Raw genomic sequence first — 18,040 nt, 5'->3', positions numbered from 1 at the left:
GGGCAGGAAACAGGTGACTAAATTGTCAAAGGCTTTGACAACCCAATTTTTTTGAATAGTCCATTAACTTTTTCTTGCTCCTGACCCATTGTTTCCTTCAGCATGGCAATAGTTCGCCCACGTGTGTTTTACACGGGCCTTTGCAACAGACGTGTTCTAATTACTTAAAATCACCCCCCCCCTCCACCAGATAAAGTAGTATATATACTGAATATACTATTCTTTTATACTAAAATATACTATTCTTATATACTAAAATATACTATTCTTATATACTAAAATATACTATTCTTATATACTAGAATATACAATTCTATATAATAAACATACTGAATGTAAAGTCAGTATTTGACTTAAATAGGCAAATACTGACTTTAATCGTCATCTTAAATAGATGACAGGATGGATTATTTATATTATACCCTGTAATAAACGCTTTATTCTCAAATTAAATTTATTGATGCCTAGAAAATGCCTTAGGCCTAGAAAAGGTTATACTTAAGGTAATTGTGCTACGTTGATTTTGAGAGTGTTTACAGTACGGCGGTAGTGGAAAGGGTTACAGAGGCACATAATGGGCTCAGGGACTGAACCCCACAATTCATTTAGCTAAGCAAGTTACAATCTTGATGAGCTAGTTGAATCGAAGCGACGAAATTGTACAATGTGACCGAGCAAAGCCTCGTGTAAGGAAATGGCGTTCATTAATGCTGTCTTTACAATCTGGTTCATTTTTTTTTAATTAAATAGGAAGAGATAACGAATTTAAAGATTTTATTGTTCACCGACGACTATACAATAATATACTGTTATATATATACCGTCACGCATTAGAATAACAAATTAACTCAAGAAAATAAACACCAGCGTTTAACATCTGGTTACTTTTTAATGATTTTTAATTCAAAAATAGCATCTACGGCAACATTATTATTAATAATAATAGTAATAATAACAACAACAGTAACAATAATAATAATGAACAAATCCACAAGGGCCTTGAAGAGGGTTCGAATCTATGCACTGAGTGTTCCCAGACGCGCTCTAGTCTATTGTACCACCACATGGTCAAAAGAATTGCAACCTGGAGTGCTACTGCCCCCCACGAGGATCCCGAGGTATCCACTGAAGCCTAACTGGGGTTTCACACAATTCCCCCCCCCCCTCCATGCACTTGGGCTCTGTCAACCAAATAATTCTCCCTCTGACCTCTTCTTCTTCTGATTATTACACCTCAATCCACACAAAATGTGTTTATTGAGGTCAAAGGTAGAACTATTTGGTTGACAGAGCCCAAGTGCACGGAGGGGGGGGGGGGAGTGTGAAACCCCAGTTAGGCTTCAGTGGATACCTCGGGATCCTCGTGGGGGGCAGTAGCACTCCAGGTTGCAATTCTTCTTTTGACCATGTGGTGGTACAGTGGACTAGTGCGCGTCTGGGAACACTCAGTGCACAAGTTCGAACCCTCATCAAGGCCCTTGTGAATTTGCTCATTTGATATATCACGTTATTGTGATTCCTGTGTGTAATAATAATAATAATTTTAATAATTAAACAATCACTTCAACAATTCAAATATACTGAAAATGAAGGGCTAACACAACATATATAATAAGCGCATTACTACAGATAGCGCACTGTACACAAGTGCAGCTCTAGCCTCCAACAGCCAAAGTAACTAATACGAGACGCAAACAAAACTAAAGTGACATTAACAAATATATATATATATATTTAGTTATGTATATATGTGTGTAATAATAATAGTAATAACAGAACCCAGCCTCCCTTTGACAGGGAGGCTGGGTTCAGGCAATATGTATGGAGGCTCCCTCATATATATATATATATCATTGAATATGACTGTATTGATTATTTTCTTGTTTAGGGCTTCTATCCCTCTGACTAGTGCTTTTGCATTTTGGTTTAATTGGAAGAGAATTTCTCCAAATGTCATCTTTGTTCGAGGTAAACTAAAAAAAGAAAATAACTAACTTTAGAATGTATTATACTTATTATAAATTTACACATTTCGAACCTACATGGTTCATTCTCAAGTGATGGAACTGCACTGGGCGTAATGGATTTATACCATTAGGGAGATCATAAATATTTCTTGAATAAGTCGTTCCACAACACTGTCGCTTGGATAGGCGACTTCCTATGGCGTCACCTGCCACTTAAGTTTCATCTAATTTCGTTATAAAATTAAGTTATTTCAGAGCAAATATATTCTTAATGTTCTACATTCAGCACCAACATTATAGTGAGTAAATATATCATATTTCTTCATTACTTGCGTAATACTAGGAAGCTTTGGGTAATTAGACGAACCCCCCCCCCCCCAGTGTGCGAACGGCGCCTCCTCACACAGCCAATTTATATTGGCGTCCCCACGACAGCATTCTTAGCCCATTTTGTTATATATATATATATCAATAACCTTCCAAGTGCAACTTAATACCTTCATCTCAAATACTAACCCAATTAATACGGTAAATACTGATATATAAAAAAAGCTCCACGTGTGGTTAATAAATATTAGGAAATTTATCTATCAGTTTGCAAATAGCTTTAAGAATTAACAACACACAAATGGAGAGCAGAGGACAAGGGAAATTCATCGGTATACATATACACAAGAAATTGAGCTTGAATTGTTATATACAATAATAATAATAAGTGTTCAATACTGTAAGCATTCTCTCCAAAATCAGCAACAATGAACGTCACTAGACGAAATGATGGTTGGTTGCCATGTACGTCACTAGATCATTATTGGTTGCCGGAGGGAGAGACTAGTATTGGAAAGATTGTTGCCTCCATCACGTCGGAGGCGGTGGTGATGTGGAGGATGTACGTGGTTGGGTGGAGGGTTGAAGGGGTGTTGTGGAGGGTGAAGGTGGTGGGGTGGAGGGTGAAGGAGGTGGGGTAGAGGGTTCAGGCGGTGTTGTGGAGGGTTCAGGCGGTGTTGTGGAGGGTTCAGGCGGTGTTGTGGAGGGTGAAGGCGGTGTTGTGGAGGGTGAAGGCGGTGTTGTGGAGGGTGAAGGTGGAGGGGTGGAAGGCGGAGGGGGAGTTGTGGAGGGTGAAGGTGGTGGGGTGGACGGCGGAGGTGGCGGAGGAGCGCCTAATGGAATGCAAGACAATGGTCTCCTTTTAGGCTTGCGTGGAGGAAGTGATTGTAGAGACATTCTACGAGCAACGCTGGAGACAGCCGCAGGTCTTGCATTGCCGATGGTGGTCGTGGAGGCTCCCTCAGAACTTACGGTCGAAGTGGTGGAGGAAGCAGCCGGCAAGTTGGAATCTAAGGAGGTGGAGGAGCGAAGAAAAGGAGTCGTGTCGTCGGAGGTCTTTGAAGCAGCGCGAGAACCGGCACTCGAGAGTTTGAGGGTAAACGACACAATAACTGGAAGGGAACTTGGTTCCTGGCTTGTGCTAGTGACTGTCGACAACGTTTGATGAGTAATACTGGAGACAGAAGGACCTGGCTCTGTATTGTTGGAGGCGAAGGATTTAGGATCTGTATCTTTCGATGTTGTGGTGGGTAGACTGGGACCAGGATCTGCTGATGCACTGGTGGTAGTGGTGACGGAGGTAATGGTGCCTGAATCTGTTGACGTTGTTGTGATGGTGGAGGAACTATGACATGGATCTGTGACTTCCATGGTGTTATTGGAGGAAGGATAATACGGGCTGGTAGTTGTGGTGCAAGTAGTAAGGCCTGACTCAGAACCCCCGTCTGTGGTGGACGCACCTGACTCTCCGACTGAAGTAGTTAGACCTCTTGGGTCTTCTACAGCGCTCAAAACAATCATTTCTTGCAAATCATTTGAAGAAGTTGATTCGCCTAAATTGGAGGACCCAGTTGTCTCTTCAGACTCAACGTAGGAACCTTTTTCTGAACGATCGTCAGTCTCTTCTCTTAGGGAAGACTCCGCGGAGTGCTGACCAAACGCTAGCTGAGTAAAACTCATGGCTGCAAAATCGTCTGTCAGATCAGCAGAAGAATTTGTATCTTGTGCTGAAGCAACAGTCCCTGATGGCGTTGCACTTAGGGAAGTGTTTTGCTCTGCGTCACAGTTCGAATCAAGGGAAGACCCCTCAGTAAATGAATTGGGAAGGATAGTAGTTGAGAGTGCCTCAGCGAATGAGTTTGTGGTAGTGATGAGTGTAGATGCAGAAGACAATGAGTTTGTGGCGATGGTGGCGGTGTGGGGAGGAAACTCAGACGTGGGTGGTTCTCCACTGGGATAACTTGTGGTAGTGGTCATGCTAGGAGTAAGACCCGACGATGTCTCGAGGGTAGAGTTCACGGTGAAGAAAGATGCAGGCGTCAATAATGCCTCATTGGAATTATCTGTGGAGATAGAGGTAGTAGCTTTGGGAGTGGTGGTAGTGGAAGATGTGGTGATGGTGGTAAAACCCAGAGACAGGTGCGAAGAGGAGACATTGGGGACGACGGCGGGGAGTGTACTGTCAGCCGAGTCTGGAAATATTGGCGCGGTGATGGTTGGCGCACTGTGGGCCTCCACTGGACTGGGAGGAGGTGGGGGAGCGGGCCGTTTACTGGGATCCACACCCTGCAGGAGGAAGCTTGCATTACAGATATGCAAATGAGACACATTACAGAAATAAGGACGTATTGTGCCCAATACTGAACATTATCAAAATCCTCAGCAAGCCTGATTTAGAGACTCGCCACAATGTTATTGAGTCAGAAACACACACACGATAAGTGACAGACTGAAAAAGCTTGTTCCTTAATTTAGTATGAAATGCAGGGAGCAGCATGCCAGCCAGAACACTCTGAGCAATACCGTAAAGACTTGACAGAAAAGTTAGAAAAGCTAACTAAACCAACAAGTCCTCCACTATTCCGTCCACAAGTGTTTCAACTAAAGTGTGTTCCACTAAACTGTCTACAAGTGTTCCACTAAACTGTCTACAAGTGTTCCACTAAACATGTACTAGCGCCTGCGCATGATGACAGAAAGGCTTGTGGTTGGCGGGAACTGCTGTGATTGGCTTAGCCATCACCAAGCACCTAGGAAACAACTCAGTTAAGGCGCAGCCAGTCGCCCAACGACAAGCTGACTTAAGGCCAACTTAAGTTAAACAGCTCTTCTAAAGCAACTACTACGTATAAGTTGAGCAACACATCGTTCATAAGTGTCAAGTAGCTGTCATACTTGTAAAAGTACATAACTTGACTGATTTAAAGTAACACTATTACACCTCTTGCTTAATGCATGAAGTATTAGTGTACATTAACATAATTAACATGCCATCAAAATTTAGTTTCAACTTCCATGTGATTCATAATGCAAATATTCTCGCGTATGCCTTTTTCTATCAAATTCTACTCGCACTCACCGAATTAAATATTTATATCTAGCGTAGATTCCACGAGTCCCTCGCCCGAGCCAGCTCACACGAACACTTGAGTGACAGTCGAACAGCTGTCATCACTGCCTTTGTGACTGAGGTGCACATAATCGGCTGAAAGGCTTTGTGCTTAAGACTGGCCCCAGGCACTATTACGTTCGACGGCAATGCGAAAGTCGTTTGACCATGTAATTTTTATATTGGAGTCCTGTTTCATATACGGGCCTGACAGCTGAGTGGACAACGCTTCGAATTCGTAGTCCTGAGGTTCCGGGTTCGATCCCCGGTGGAGGTGGAAACAAATGGGCAGAGTTTCGTTCACCCTGATGCCCTGTTCACCTAGCAGTAAATAGGTACATGGGAGTTAAACAGCTGCTACGGGCTATTTCCTGGGGGTGTGTAACAAAAAGGAGGCCTGGTCGAGGACCGGGCCGCGGGGACGCTAAGTCCCCGAAATCATCTCAAGATAACCTCAAGAGAAGTTGCGATAACATCTTGCACGTGCAACCGATAATAATAGGTAGATGTAAACATTGGCAAGAAAGTTAGCTAAAGGTGTAGACGTCGACAAAGGGTGCGGACAGTCAACTTACCCTCATGTGTAATCCAGTGTTAGGTGCCGTTGGTGCCTGCTGGTGTGGTTCCTGCTGGTGTGGTTCCTGCTGGTGTGGTGCCTGCTGGTGTGGTGCCTGCTGGTGTGGTTCCTGCTGGTGTGGTTCCTGCTGGTGTGGTGCCTGCTGGTGTGGTTCCTGCTGGTGTGGTTCCTGCTGGTGTGGTGCCTGCTGGTGTGGTTCCTGCTGGTGTGGTTCCTGCTGGTGCTGCTCCCACTGGTGCTCGTCCTCCTCCTGCTGCTGCTGCTCCCGTTCCTCGTTTGTTGTGGAGTAGCGCGGGTAAGCTCCCGGGTCGAAACCAACATGGTAAAGATGCTGAAAGTTGGTCGGGCTGCTGATCATGTCTTTCCTGGGGGAGGGGGAGACAAGAACATCATCACCATCATGGACTATCACCATCTTCATCATCACAACCAACCATCTACCTTACCGACGTGTCTACCAGCTTTCCCAAATGGAAAAAAAAATTCAGTTTGATTTCAAAGGCTCTTATACACACAGAAAACGCAATAGTGTGATGCATCAAATGAACAAATCCACAAGGGCCGTGATGAGGGTTCGAACTTACGCCGGATCATTCCGGCTGTAAGTTCGAACCCTCATCATGGCCCTTGTAGATTTGTTCAGAGTCTCTTATGTTATCAAACATAAAGTGTTTTGCCAGATGGCTGTAATTTGGTGTTTAAGTCATTTAAATGTACGGAGAAATCTGTGAAAAACATCAACCTAAAAATCCACACAACAGAAGATAATTCTTGAACCTTTTTCATGCATCAAAAACACGAATTTCATCCCAAAACTCAACAAATCGTCTAAGAACAAAACCTCTACTAAGCTGCACACATTTGGCCGTAATGGTAATCTGTAAATATTTATTGACTATGGGTGGGGAGTATGAAGAGTCAGGGGGCAGCACTGCATGCCACGTCGTGCCACCGTGGGCATGTATGCCATAGGTTTGCCTCCCTGTGCTTCAGGCCAACGACGGACCTTTCACTAGGACGCAACAGGTGGGGGTAACAGAGGTAGGGATACTTTCCCAAAAGTGTCGCCCAGCTGGGGGATCGAACCCAGCACACAGGATCAGATTATAGTGGTTACTTAGTCGGCACAGTGTTTGGAACCACCAAACCATACTGGAACCACATCACTGAGAATTACACCAGAGGTATTTACGAATCTCTTTCATGCGGTTGTATTATTGGAACCATGACAGTTGGATAACACCGAAGCCACCTCCGCTGGTCTCTTTCAGGAGACTGCATTTCTGAGATCATATCTATGAGTTACATCACACATTTACGTCAGTCTTATCCATACAACTGTATTATTGTAATCACAAAGTGAGAATGACATCGCAGGTACTTACACCAGTGTCTTCCAGGCAGCTAGTTTACGGGTACAGGTCCTATATAAATAAGAACAACATCAAAGGCACTTACGTCAGTTTCTTCCAGGTTCGTTTCCTGTCTAGTGTAGTCATCTTATCTCCAGGCTGTGGTGGGAAGCACAGTTGTGGGGTCTGTTGGGGTCGCGGTGACTGTGGTGGTGACGGTGGTGGTTGTGGTGGTGATTGTGGAGGTGGGCGTGGTGGCGACGGTGGTGGTGGATGTGGTGGTGATTGTGGTGGTGGATGTGGGGGTGGTTGTGGTGGCGGTGGCTTTGCTTGCTTATGAAGCTGCTCTGGCTGCCTTTCCTTTCGCGTTTTAGTCCCCTGGCGTTGCTTGTGCGGCAGCTGGTCACGGAGGGGCGCCACTCCTGCTGCGCCGTTTGTGTCCAGGTGGTTGGTCTCTGCCAGCTGCTTCTTCTCCTGAGTCAATGCTGTCTTCTCCTTCGGGGAAGGTGGTGGACGACCTGTACATCGACCGCGTCTCATGAAAAAACTGCCAGAACCTCATTTACCTCACCTTCCTTCTTTCTTTTCCTTCTCTTACGTACACACTATATTTATAAATATATGAATGAACAATAATGATATATACAACAACACATGTAAACGAGGACGTTAGTATTTTACCACAAATTCAGATTGAGACAGACAGAGGACTCACCTTCGGGCTTGCGGGGCGCGGCTCCCGCCACGACCAAGGCAGCAGCAGCAGCGAACTCCCTGGCGTCCACCTCACTGGCGAACTTCAGTCCCAGCATCCTACCCTATCACCGGGGAGGAAAAACAACACATAAACTGAACGCCTTCATGTAAGGAACGTTGAACTCATAACATCGCAAGTTAGACGTAAACGCAATAAAAGTTTACGTCCAATTTGCGACGGAGAAGAAACGTTATGTAACGGCAGCTGATGCAGTAAAGGAATGGCCGATGCGTAGCTGTTTTCGTCTGGAAAACGAGGCGAGCTTTGTCTTCCAGACTTAAGCAAGGCGAGCCGACGATATACAGGAGTACTTGAAAGTCTATTAAACCTCCAAAGTTTCACTACATCACACATACACCTCATTCATGCTGCCATGGGTGAGTTTTGTGAGAGTCAACTCTCCACGACACACCACGCACTCTTCCATGGCAGATCAACACACACACACATCTGATGAACAAAAAAGACTACTTTACCAGACACGTATTAGTAATTAACTTAAGCAGGCAAGTCATTATCAAAAGACGGCCTCAAGCTGGGGAGATTGTGTAGAGTAACTAACTGAAAGAGCATTCCAACCTATGGTATTCATTACAGGTTCGTGTCATAAATAAAGTACTGGCACGAGAAAATTATTTTTGTCTGGGATCACTTGGTATGTAAGTACCAGAAGTACATGAGCACGGGTGAGTCTGGAAGCCTCACCCGTGCTGGGAGCTGGTGGAAGGTCCTCACCTGTGCTGGGAGCTGGTGGAAGAACCTCACCTGTGCTGGGAGTTGGTGAAAGGTCCTGACCTGTGCTGGGAGCTGGTGGAAGAGCCTCACCTGAGCTGGGAGCTGGTGGAAGAGCCTCACCTGAGCTGGGAGCTGGTGGCAGAGCCTCACCTGTGCTGGGAGCTGGTGGAAGAGCCTCACCTGAGCTGGGAGCTGGTGGCAGAGCCTCACCTGTGCTGGGAGTTGGTGGAAGAGCCTCACCTGAGCTGGGAGCTGGTGGCAGAGCCTCACCTGTGCTGGGAGCTGGTGGAAGAGCCTCACCTGAGCTGGGAGCTGGTGGCAGAGCCTCACCTGTGCTGGGAGCTGGTGGCAGAGCCTCACCTGTGCTGGGAGCTGGTGGCAGAGCCTCACCTGTGCTGGGAGTTGGTGGAAGAGCCTCACCTGAGCTGGGAGCTGGTGGAAGAGCCTCACCTGTGCTGGGAGCTGGTGGAAGAGCCTCACCTGTGCTGGGAGCTGGTGGCAGAGCCTCACCTGTGCTGGGAGTTGGTGGAAGAGCCTCACCTGAGCTGGGAGCTGGTGGAAGAGCCTCACCTGTGCTGGGAGCTGGTGGAAGAGCCTCACCTGTGCTGGGAGCTGGTGGCAGAGCCTCACCTGTGCTGGGAGTTGGTGGAAGAGCCTCACCTGAGCTGGGAGCTGGTGGAAGAGCCTCACCTGTGCTGGGAGCTGGTGGAAGAGCCTCACCTGTGCTGGGAGCTGGTGGCAGAGCCTCACCTGTGCTGGGAGTTGGTGGAAGAGCCTCACCTGAGCTGGGAGCTGGTGGAAGAGCCTCACCTGTGCTGGGAGCTGGTGGAAGAGCCTCACCTGTGCTGGGAGCTGGTGGCAGAGCCTCACCTGTGCTGGGAGTTGGTGGAAGAGCCTCACCTGAGCTGGGAGCTGGTGGAAGAGCCTCACCTGTGCTGGGAGCTGGTGGAAGAGCCTCACCTGTGCTGGGAGCTGGTGGCAGAGCCTCACTTGTGCTGGGAGTTGGTGGAAGAGCCTCACCTGAGCTGGGAGCTGGTGGCAGAGCCTCACCTGTGCTGGGAGCTGGTGGAAGAGCCTCACCTGAGCTGGGAGCTGGTGGCAGAGCCTCACCTGTGCTGGGAGCTGGTGGCAGAGCCTCACCTGTGCTGGGAGCTGGTGGAAGAGCCTCACCTGTGCTGGGAGCTGGTGGCAGAGCCTCACCTGAGCTGGGAGCTGGTGGCAGAGCCTCACCTGTGCTGGGAGTTGGTGGAAGAGCCTCACCTGAGCTGGGAGCTGGTGGCAGAGCCTCACCTGTGCTGGGAGCTGGTGGAAGAGCCTCACCTGAGCTGGGAGCTGGTGGCAGAGCCTCACCTGTGCTGGGAGTTGGTGGAAGAGCCTCACCTGAGCTGGGAGCTGGTGGAAGAGCCTCACCTGTGCTGGGAGCTGGTGGAAGAGCCTCACCTGTGCTGGGAGCTGGTGGCAGAGCCTCACCTGTGCTGGGAGCTGGTGGAAGAACCTCACCTGTGCTGGGAGTTGGTGAAAGGTCCTGACCTGTGCTGGGAGCTGGTGGAAGAGCCTCACCTGAGCTGGGAGCTGGTGGAAGAGCCTCACCTGAGCTGGGAGCTGGTGGCAGAGCCTCACCTGTGCTGGGAGCTGGTGGAAGAGCCTCACCTGAGCTGGGAGCTGGTGGCAGAGCCTCACCTGTGCTGGGAGTTGGTGGAAGAGCCTCACCTGAGCTGGGAGCTGGTGGCAGAGCCTCACCTGTGCTGGGAGCTGGTGGAAGAGCCTCACCTGTGCTGGGAGCTGGTGGCAGAGCCTCACCTGTGCTGGGAGCTGGTGGAAGAGCCTCACCTGTGCTGGGAGCTGGTGGCAGAGCCTCACCTGTGCTGGGAGCTGGTGGAAGAGCCTCACCTGTGCTGGGAGCTGGTGGCAGAGCCTCACCTGTGCTGGGAGCTGGTGGAAGAGCCTCACCTGTGCTGGGAGCTGGTGGAAGAGCGGAGAAGAGCAGAGATACCGAGCGCCCTTCGTCACCTCCACCTCCTGCACCCGCTGCCACTCCACCAGGTCGTACACCTGAAACAAACACAGATCTCTCCTTTACATCTTGACGAAGGTGACACCCCGCCCCCGCCCTCCCACTTCTCCCAGCGTCACACGGGTGAGAAACCTCTCTTTAGAGTTAAACACCGGAGAGAAGACATTTACTGGTTGCCTCAGGAGGGGTCCAAATACAAGCAGGTTAGTAGTCTTTTTTTCTACGTTAAAATACAGGCAAGAAAATTTTTTTGTGCTTGCCACAAGAGATTATTTTTTATTCATGAAACTACTGTAAACTGGACCTGAAGGGGCAGTGAATTACTGTACTGGAGGAAGTATAGTCCTTGTGGACGTGGAGGACAGTGAGTCCCTCACCTGGAGGAAGTATAGTCCTTGTGGACGTGGAGGACAGTGAGTCCCTCACCTGGAGGAAGTATAGTCCTTGTGGACGTGGAGGACAGTGAGTCACTCACCTGGAGGAAGTATAGTCCTTGTGAACGTGGAGGACAGTGAGTCCCTCACCTGGAGGAAGTATAGTCCTTGTGGACGTGGAGGACAGTGAGTCACTCACCTGGAGGAAGTATAGTCCTTGTGGACGTGGAGGACAGGGAGCCACTCACCTGGAGGAAGTATAGTCCTTGTGAACGTGGAGGACAGGGAGCCACTCACCTGGAGGAAGTATAGTCCTTGTACTCACCTATTTGTGCTTGCGGGGGTTGAGCTTTGGCTCTTTGGTCCCGCCTCTCAACTGTCAATCAACTGGTGTACAGATTCCTGAGCCTACTGGGCTCTATCATAGACGTGGACGTGGAGGACAGTGAGTCACTCACCTGGAGGAAGTAGGCCTTGCGGGCGTAGTCCTTAGTGAGAGTTACGACGCCCGTGTGTAGGGGGTGCCAGGTGGTGTGTTCGGGGGGGTCCGCCCCCATCACTGTCACCACACCCGTGCTCACTGCCTGCACCATACATCAACAACAGTCACATCAACTACATCAATAGCAACAACAATAGCAACAATCAAAACAAATGCAAGACTTCTTGTTATTGCTTCATGCAACAAGTCTATCCATCAATCAATACAACAAATCTAGCCATTACCTCATGCAGCAAATCTGTCCATCAAATCAAATCTATCTACCATATCCCCATGCAACAAGCCTAGCCTCCAATTCAGTGAATCAGCTGACTGATGTCAGCGAATCAATTGATCGATGTCAGTGAATCAATTGGCTGCTGTTCGTAAGTCGATTGATATCAATCGGTGAGTCAGGTAACTAATGTCAGTGGGTCAACTGAATCATGTCAGTGGTCAGTTGATTGATGTCAATGAGTCGATTGATTGATGCTTCTTATATTAATGAATGAGTGACTGATTGAGTGCTGGAGTCATTACATTAATGAGTAAATGAGTAAATGCATGTGTGATATCGTGAGTGAGTGAGTGAATGCATGAGAATGGCTGATTAGGTGCACGAGTGTTTGAATGCGTGAGTGAACGAATGCATGAATCCGCGAGGGAGTGAGTGCGTGAGTAAATAAGTGAATGAATGAGTTAGCGAGAGAGCTCACCTGAGCCTTAGAGCCGAGGAGGGCGAAGATCCTGAGGTTGGCCTCGTGGCTGAGCACCGAGGAGGAGCGGTGCTCCCCCGGCGCTAGACTCTTCCGGAGGGCGCTCATCCCGCTGGCAGGAATGGGCTCCTCCTCGACCTACTCCCCCTCAAGGTCGGCCAAGCGCCAGGAGGAAATTCTAAGGGGGGAGGACTTTTCTAAATGGGTGGGGAGGAAAGGTCCTGGGAGAGGGAGGGGTGTTTAGGAGCAGCTCGGATATTGGGCATCAGTGGGGATTGTTTTGAAGGGGTAAAGAGGTTCTTTAAGGGATTATTCACAATGGTGGGCTCGAAATATTAAGAGTTCTGGGAGGGATTTCTGTTGCTTTGAGTTTCTTCGGGAAGTAGATGTGTAGGATGGCTTCACTGGGTCATAACGTCGATACCTACAGGGATATACAAGGGTTTTAGCACCCACAAACACCGTACTTGACTGGTGGCTAGATAATAATGACTTAAAAAAAAAAACGCAATATTACTAATTCAAACGACACTTCGTCGAACACTGTCCTAGATGTTACTGTACACTCACAGCGAAGCATTGCGTACTACGCTCGTTTCTCGCTTTGGCCTCTATTTAATTCAGTACTATTTCTACCGTTTCCAGTTGTAGGTTGAATCAGAGCGGAATAGTAGCACAAGATGAGACTCCCCAGGCTCCACAGCAGGAGGCACTCCCTCACAGAAAATTACCCACAACTCAACGTTTTCGGTTTTCTGATACAAACACAGTGGTTGATTTATGTCTCGTATAATATTCGCAAGACGTTCTGTCAATTAGAAATGTCCAAAAAATATTTCATAAGGCTGGACTAGAAATTGTCCAGAACCGAGCCAATGTATACATAGGGCGTGAACGCCCTTAACAGGAAACGTTTGGTTTGTAGCTGAAGTCACAATAACGAGGCTGAACAATGTTGACCAGACCACACACTAGAAAGAAAAGAGAAAACGACGTTTCGGTCCGTCCTGGACTATTTATCAAGTCGATTGGTTTGCTTTGCTGGTGGGTTTAATGTCTCAACCACTGGAGGGTTGTTGACACCAACTTGCTGACCAACGAGCAAAACATTCTTTAGTCTTGAGCAAATATCTTTCCACCTGTCAGTGGTCTAATGTATTGACTCCCGACCCTATTGTTTTTTGTCCTATGGTCTTATATATTATGTGTAGATGTTCCCTCTCTTCTGGTTCCCTTACTAACTCATCTTGCACTAAACAAGTATTTTCTCACATCCCTTTGGCTCATCTGCGCCTCTAGCTTCCACGCATTTCCTCTCACTACGTTCTTATTTAAACTAAACATCCAGTGTATTTCTATCAGCGATACCCCAGAGTATTTTGTATGTATGGATCATATCCACTCAATTTCTCTTCTTCTCGTGACAATAGGATCTGTTCCCTTAGTGAATTCCCGTAGCATTCCCGTAGCTCTGTCCCATCAATTCCGGGAATGTCTTGTGGTAAATCTTTTTACTTTTTCTGTCTATGTTTTGTGCTTTCTGAGGTGTGGGTTCCATGCCGGTACTGCATAACCAAACCTCTGGCCGGACACATGTTGTTCTGAAAGCGTCCTGTACTATGTTCCTGAAGACTGTCTCGATGATTCCCAGCATATGTTGCTATTATTCTCAGTACGCGTGCCTCTGGGAGATAGGGATATCTATGTCTACTCCCGGAGTCTTTTTCTCTCACTGACCATGGTACGTTTCTTTCTTTCATTATGTCTTCTTCCTCTATCTGCAAATTTCACAAAACCTTAATTTATATTTATGAAAATATATCTATATTACACCATATGAGAGAAATTCAATACGCACTTTTTAGGACAGTCGCGGCACGGCTCGAGGATGGCACGAGCTTGGATAATAACGTCCCGACACTCTGACTGACAAAATTCCCTGGAGGGAAAATGCCAGCCACACATGGTTAAGGCTGCCCCGGAATAAGCGGTAAAATACTCTCCATTCACGTAGGTTAATGTTCCCGAAGGTGAAGGGCTGGTGGCATAATTAGTGATCGCTGTCACGGTTATTAAGCTCACAACAGTAGCCGAGGCTGATCCAGTCGCTGACAGTGATCGGCGTTTATCTTGTCTGTCTCCGCTCCAACATCCGGATAGAGCCCCGGCCAGGCTCAAGTTGCCAGATTCACGAAGCAGTTACGCAAGCACTTACGAACCTGTACATCTTTTCTCAATATTTGGCGGCTTTGTTTACAATTATTAAACAGTTCCGAAGCACCAGGAGGCTGTTTAGCACCAAGCACCAAGTTACCAGGGGTCAGATTCACGAAGCAGTTACGCAGGCACTTACGAACCTGTACATCTTTTCTCAATCTTTGGCAGCTTTGTTTACAATTATTAAACAGCTCCGAAGCACCAGGAAGCTGTTTATAACAATAACAATAGTTGAATGACAAGTTTTCATACTATAATAAATTCCCTTTTAAATTCCTTTGGTTACATTTAATAAATGTAATCAAAGGCGTTAAAGATTGAGGGAAGATGTACACGTTCGTAAGTACTTGCGTAACTGCTTCGTGAATCTGGCTTCTGGTTTGCTGTGATGTTTAACTCCCCAGGATGAGTCATGTGCTTCCCCGGTAATTCAACCAGGAGGCTTGGCCCAGGTGGTGGGCAGCGTTATTCTAGTATTCACGATTCTCATCTCAAAACACTGACCAAAGGCGCTTCCTATGCTCACCAATGTAAATGAATAAAATATATTTATGCTTGACACAAACCTTATTACGTTGGAAACTTTTAATAAAAAGAAAGAGTTGCATTCGTTTATGACTAAAGTCAATTCTCACAACGCGTCCTGATATCAGTGCTATACTTATGTACCTGTGTATACCTATGCAATAATAATAATAATAATAATAATAATAATAATAATAATAATAATAATAATAATAATAATAGTAATAATTATATTACTATGCTAGAAAAACCACATATCTATTGGTGACCCAATAATGTCAGTAGGCTCCTAGATGCTTCTTCTATTCGATTACAAATCCCTCTGGGCGTTTGTACCACCTGAAGATGTGACAAAATGTAAACACTGCCAACAGAACTATTCCCTACCAGAAATCTTAACTAAATATCGAAAGTTTGCTTATTGAAGGTAATACATGGACGTGATTGTAAACTTGCCACGACGTCCATGCAATGGGTGTGAGGTGTATACGAAAATAAAAATATATATGATTATTATAGCTCACCATAAATGTACAATGGGTATATAGCTTGATTAGACTGTTGCGGTCCAGTTCTTGAACTCATTGTTGATATATATACATTAAACTATGTAACTAATATAGAATTATCAAGACTGTAAATTAACTGCTTAGCTAAATAAATTTTATCACCAAATTGCATGGTTCCAAAGTATAATTTTCATTACATACATACAGGTAAAGCACTTATACAAGAGGATTAGACAAATATATCCATTACCATGAGAAACCACACTCCCCCCTTCAATCCACCTGGATAGTTATCCAGATATCTGTGTTGATCTGAAAGCAGCTGTAGAGCCAGCTGTAGAGCCTGCTACGGCCAACAGCTACAGAGCCAGCTACGGCCAACAGCTACAGAGCCAGCTACGGCCAGCAGCTGTAGAGCCAGCTACGGCCAACAGCTACAGAGCCAGCTACGGCCAGCAGCTGTAGAGCCAGCTACGGCCAACAGCTACAGAGCCAGCTACGGCCAGCAGCTGTAGAGCCAGCTACGGCCAACAGCTACGGCCAGCAGCTGTAGAGCCAGCTACGGCCAACAGCTGTAGAGCCAGCTACGGCTAGCAGCTGTAGAGCCAGCTACGGCCAGCAGCTGTAGAGCCAGCTACGGCCAACAGCTGTAGAGCCAGCTACGGCCAGCAGCTGTAGAGCCAGCTACGGCCAACAGCTGTAGAGCCAGCTACGGCCAACAGCCTCGCCTCGACACAATGATGACAACACCCACTTAACACTCCACAACGTGTCCACACATAATACTTATTCCAAACATTCAAAAAACCCCGCATTTTAAACACAATTCGTCTACCAATCATATTTTTGTATCTTATCTTTGGTAATCTGTATGAAATAAATTATAGATAGCAACTATATACACACAAGCTTGGTAACATTTAAAAACAGGCTGGTATAAGTGGCTATATAGCTCTATCCTGCCTCAGGGAGACATAGATTGACATTCTGGGTACAAGTGACAGGATGAACAACCCAGCGGGTTTTCTTCCTATTGGGGATTGTACATGCTGCTATGGTGGTATTGCCCAATAAACTCGCCCCTCGGGCCAAAATTTAAAGAAAAAATCTATGTCTATTACACTTGTGGTATGGCCACTGATGCAATAGGTCAATGTAAACAGGATCACAGTTGTCCCAGCAGGTGAGGTGCTCCTAATACCTTGAAGAGTGCTCCTGTTCCTCGGTATATAGCTGTGGTTATGTGTTCTCTTCGTCCCCCAAGAGTAATATATGATCTTCCCGCTGGTGTGAGCTTGGACAGACGACGGTGGACGGGGAGGATAGAGCTAATGGACGGGAGTATAACACTGGTGGATGGGAGGAGGATAGCACTGGTGGATGGGAGGATAGCACTGGTGGAGGAGAGGATAGCACTGGTGGAGGAGAGGATAGAGGTGGTAGACGGGAGGAGTGACGAGGAGAGACAAGACTTCCTGACGAGGTGGGTGTCCAGGGCTGCCAACCCTCCAGCACTGCGCTATCGCTCTCACTAACCCCTTATCTCTCTCTCTCACACACACTCATGTTGCTCAATATTTACTTCACAAATACCACCTCCCCTATTTATAAGCACCACATCGTTTAACTCAACTCATTTGTAATCATTAATTGTATTTGCTTAAGTTACATCTATGTACACTTAGCAGGCAATTACGTCCATTATAATTGGAAAGAAATATGCAAATATGTGACATTTCCTCCCGTCAATATAAAATTTTAAATTTTATATTTACGAACTTTGTTGCTGGTTATATGAGATTACCGAGAAAGTTATACAAGTTTAATCTATTTATGCTTGTTTGAAGGCATTTATAATTAAGATTATTTTACTGAAAAATATTTAAGGCATTGATAATTAAAAAATTTTTACTTAAAAAACTTTTGTCGATTATTATATAATGTGATATGAAACGGGAAATTGCACAGGTCGTAATTAAGGTTTGTTAATTGCTGATAACAGCAATAAACAAACGTAAATTTATACTAAAATATTACGCTCCTGCGTAGGCTAAGGTTAATCCGCGAGGATTACAGGCATCACAAAAGAAACTTTAAGTCTATATTGCTATTAGTAACCATATTACTAAGACGACTCTGATAAGCTACAAGTCGAGCTTCAGAATATACTGATAAGGATGTGTTGCACTGGTCATCCGGGAACGTCAGGAAATACCTATATAACTTTTATCAACCCTAAAGTGTATTATATATATATATTATATATATATATATATATATATATATATATATATATATATATATATATATATATATATATATATATATATATATATGTCGTACCTGGTAGCCAGAACGCACTTCTCAGCCTATTATGCAA

The 18,040-nt window shown here is 46.2% G+C and overlaps 1 protein-coding gene across 1 annotated transcript; it reads right to left on the bottom strand.

Moving 5' to 3' along the window:
• Positions 1 to 1,987: 1,987 nt before the first annotated feature.
• LOC123773909 (uncharacterized) lies at positions 1,988 to 17,212 on the bottom strand. The gene is made up of 8 exons (XM_045767866.2): positions 16,862 to 17,212; positions 12,410 to 12,833; positions 11,671 to 11,796; positions 10,775 to 10,876; positions 8,048 to 8,150; positions 7,439 to 7,850; positions 5,979 to 6,345; positions 1,988 to 4,580 (listed from the first exon to the last, which is right to left on the bottom strand). Exons 2-8 carry the CDS (start codon positions 12,515 to 12,517, stop codon positions 2,826 to 2,828), a joined length of 2,973 nt encoding a protein of 990 aa, XP_045623822.2. The 5' UTR covers positions 12,518 to 12,833; positions 16,862 to 17,212; the 3' UTR covers positions 1,988 to 2,825.
• Positions 17,213 to 18,040: the final 828 nt, after the last annotated feature.

Source organism: Procambarus clarkii, chromosome 91 (genome assembly GCF_040958095.1).
Source record: "Procambarus clarkii isolate CNS0578487 chromosome 91, FALCON_Pclarkii_2.0, whole genome shotgun sequence".
Lineage (NCBI taxonomy): Eukaryota > Metazoa > Arthropoda > Malacostraca > Decapoda > Cambaridae > Procambarus > Procambarus clarkii.
The sequence above is the reverse complement of the archived record's forward strand: the minus strand, read 5'-3'. Positions and strand labels throughout refer to the sequence as shown.

Excerpts from the sequence above, each read along its gene's own strand:
- LOC123773909 (XM_045767866.2), bottom strand. The coding sequence starts at position 12,517 with ATGAGCGCCCTCCGGAAGAGTCTAGCGCCGGGGGAGCACCGCTCCTCC. Across the intron at positions 8,151-10,774 it reads TCCACCAGCTCCCAGCACAG|GGTAGGATGCTGGGACTGAA; the intron begins GTGAGGCTCTTC and ends CCCCGGTGATAG. Across the intron at positions 4,581-5,978 it reads ACACTGGATTACACATGAGG|GGTGTGGATCCCAGTAAACG; the intron begins GTAAGTTGACTG and ends TTCCTCCTGCAG.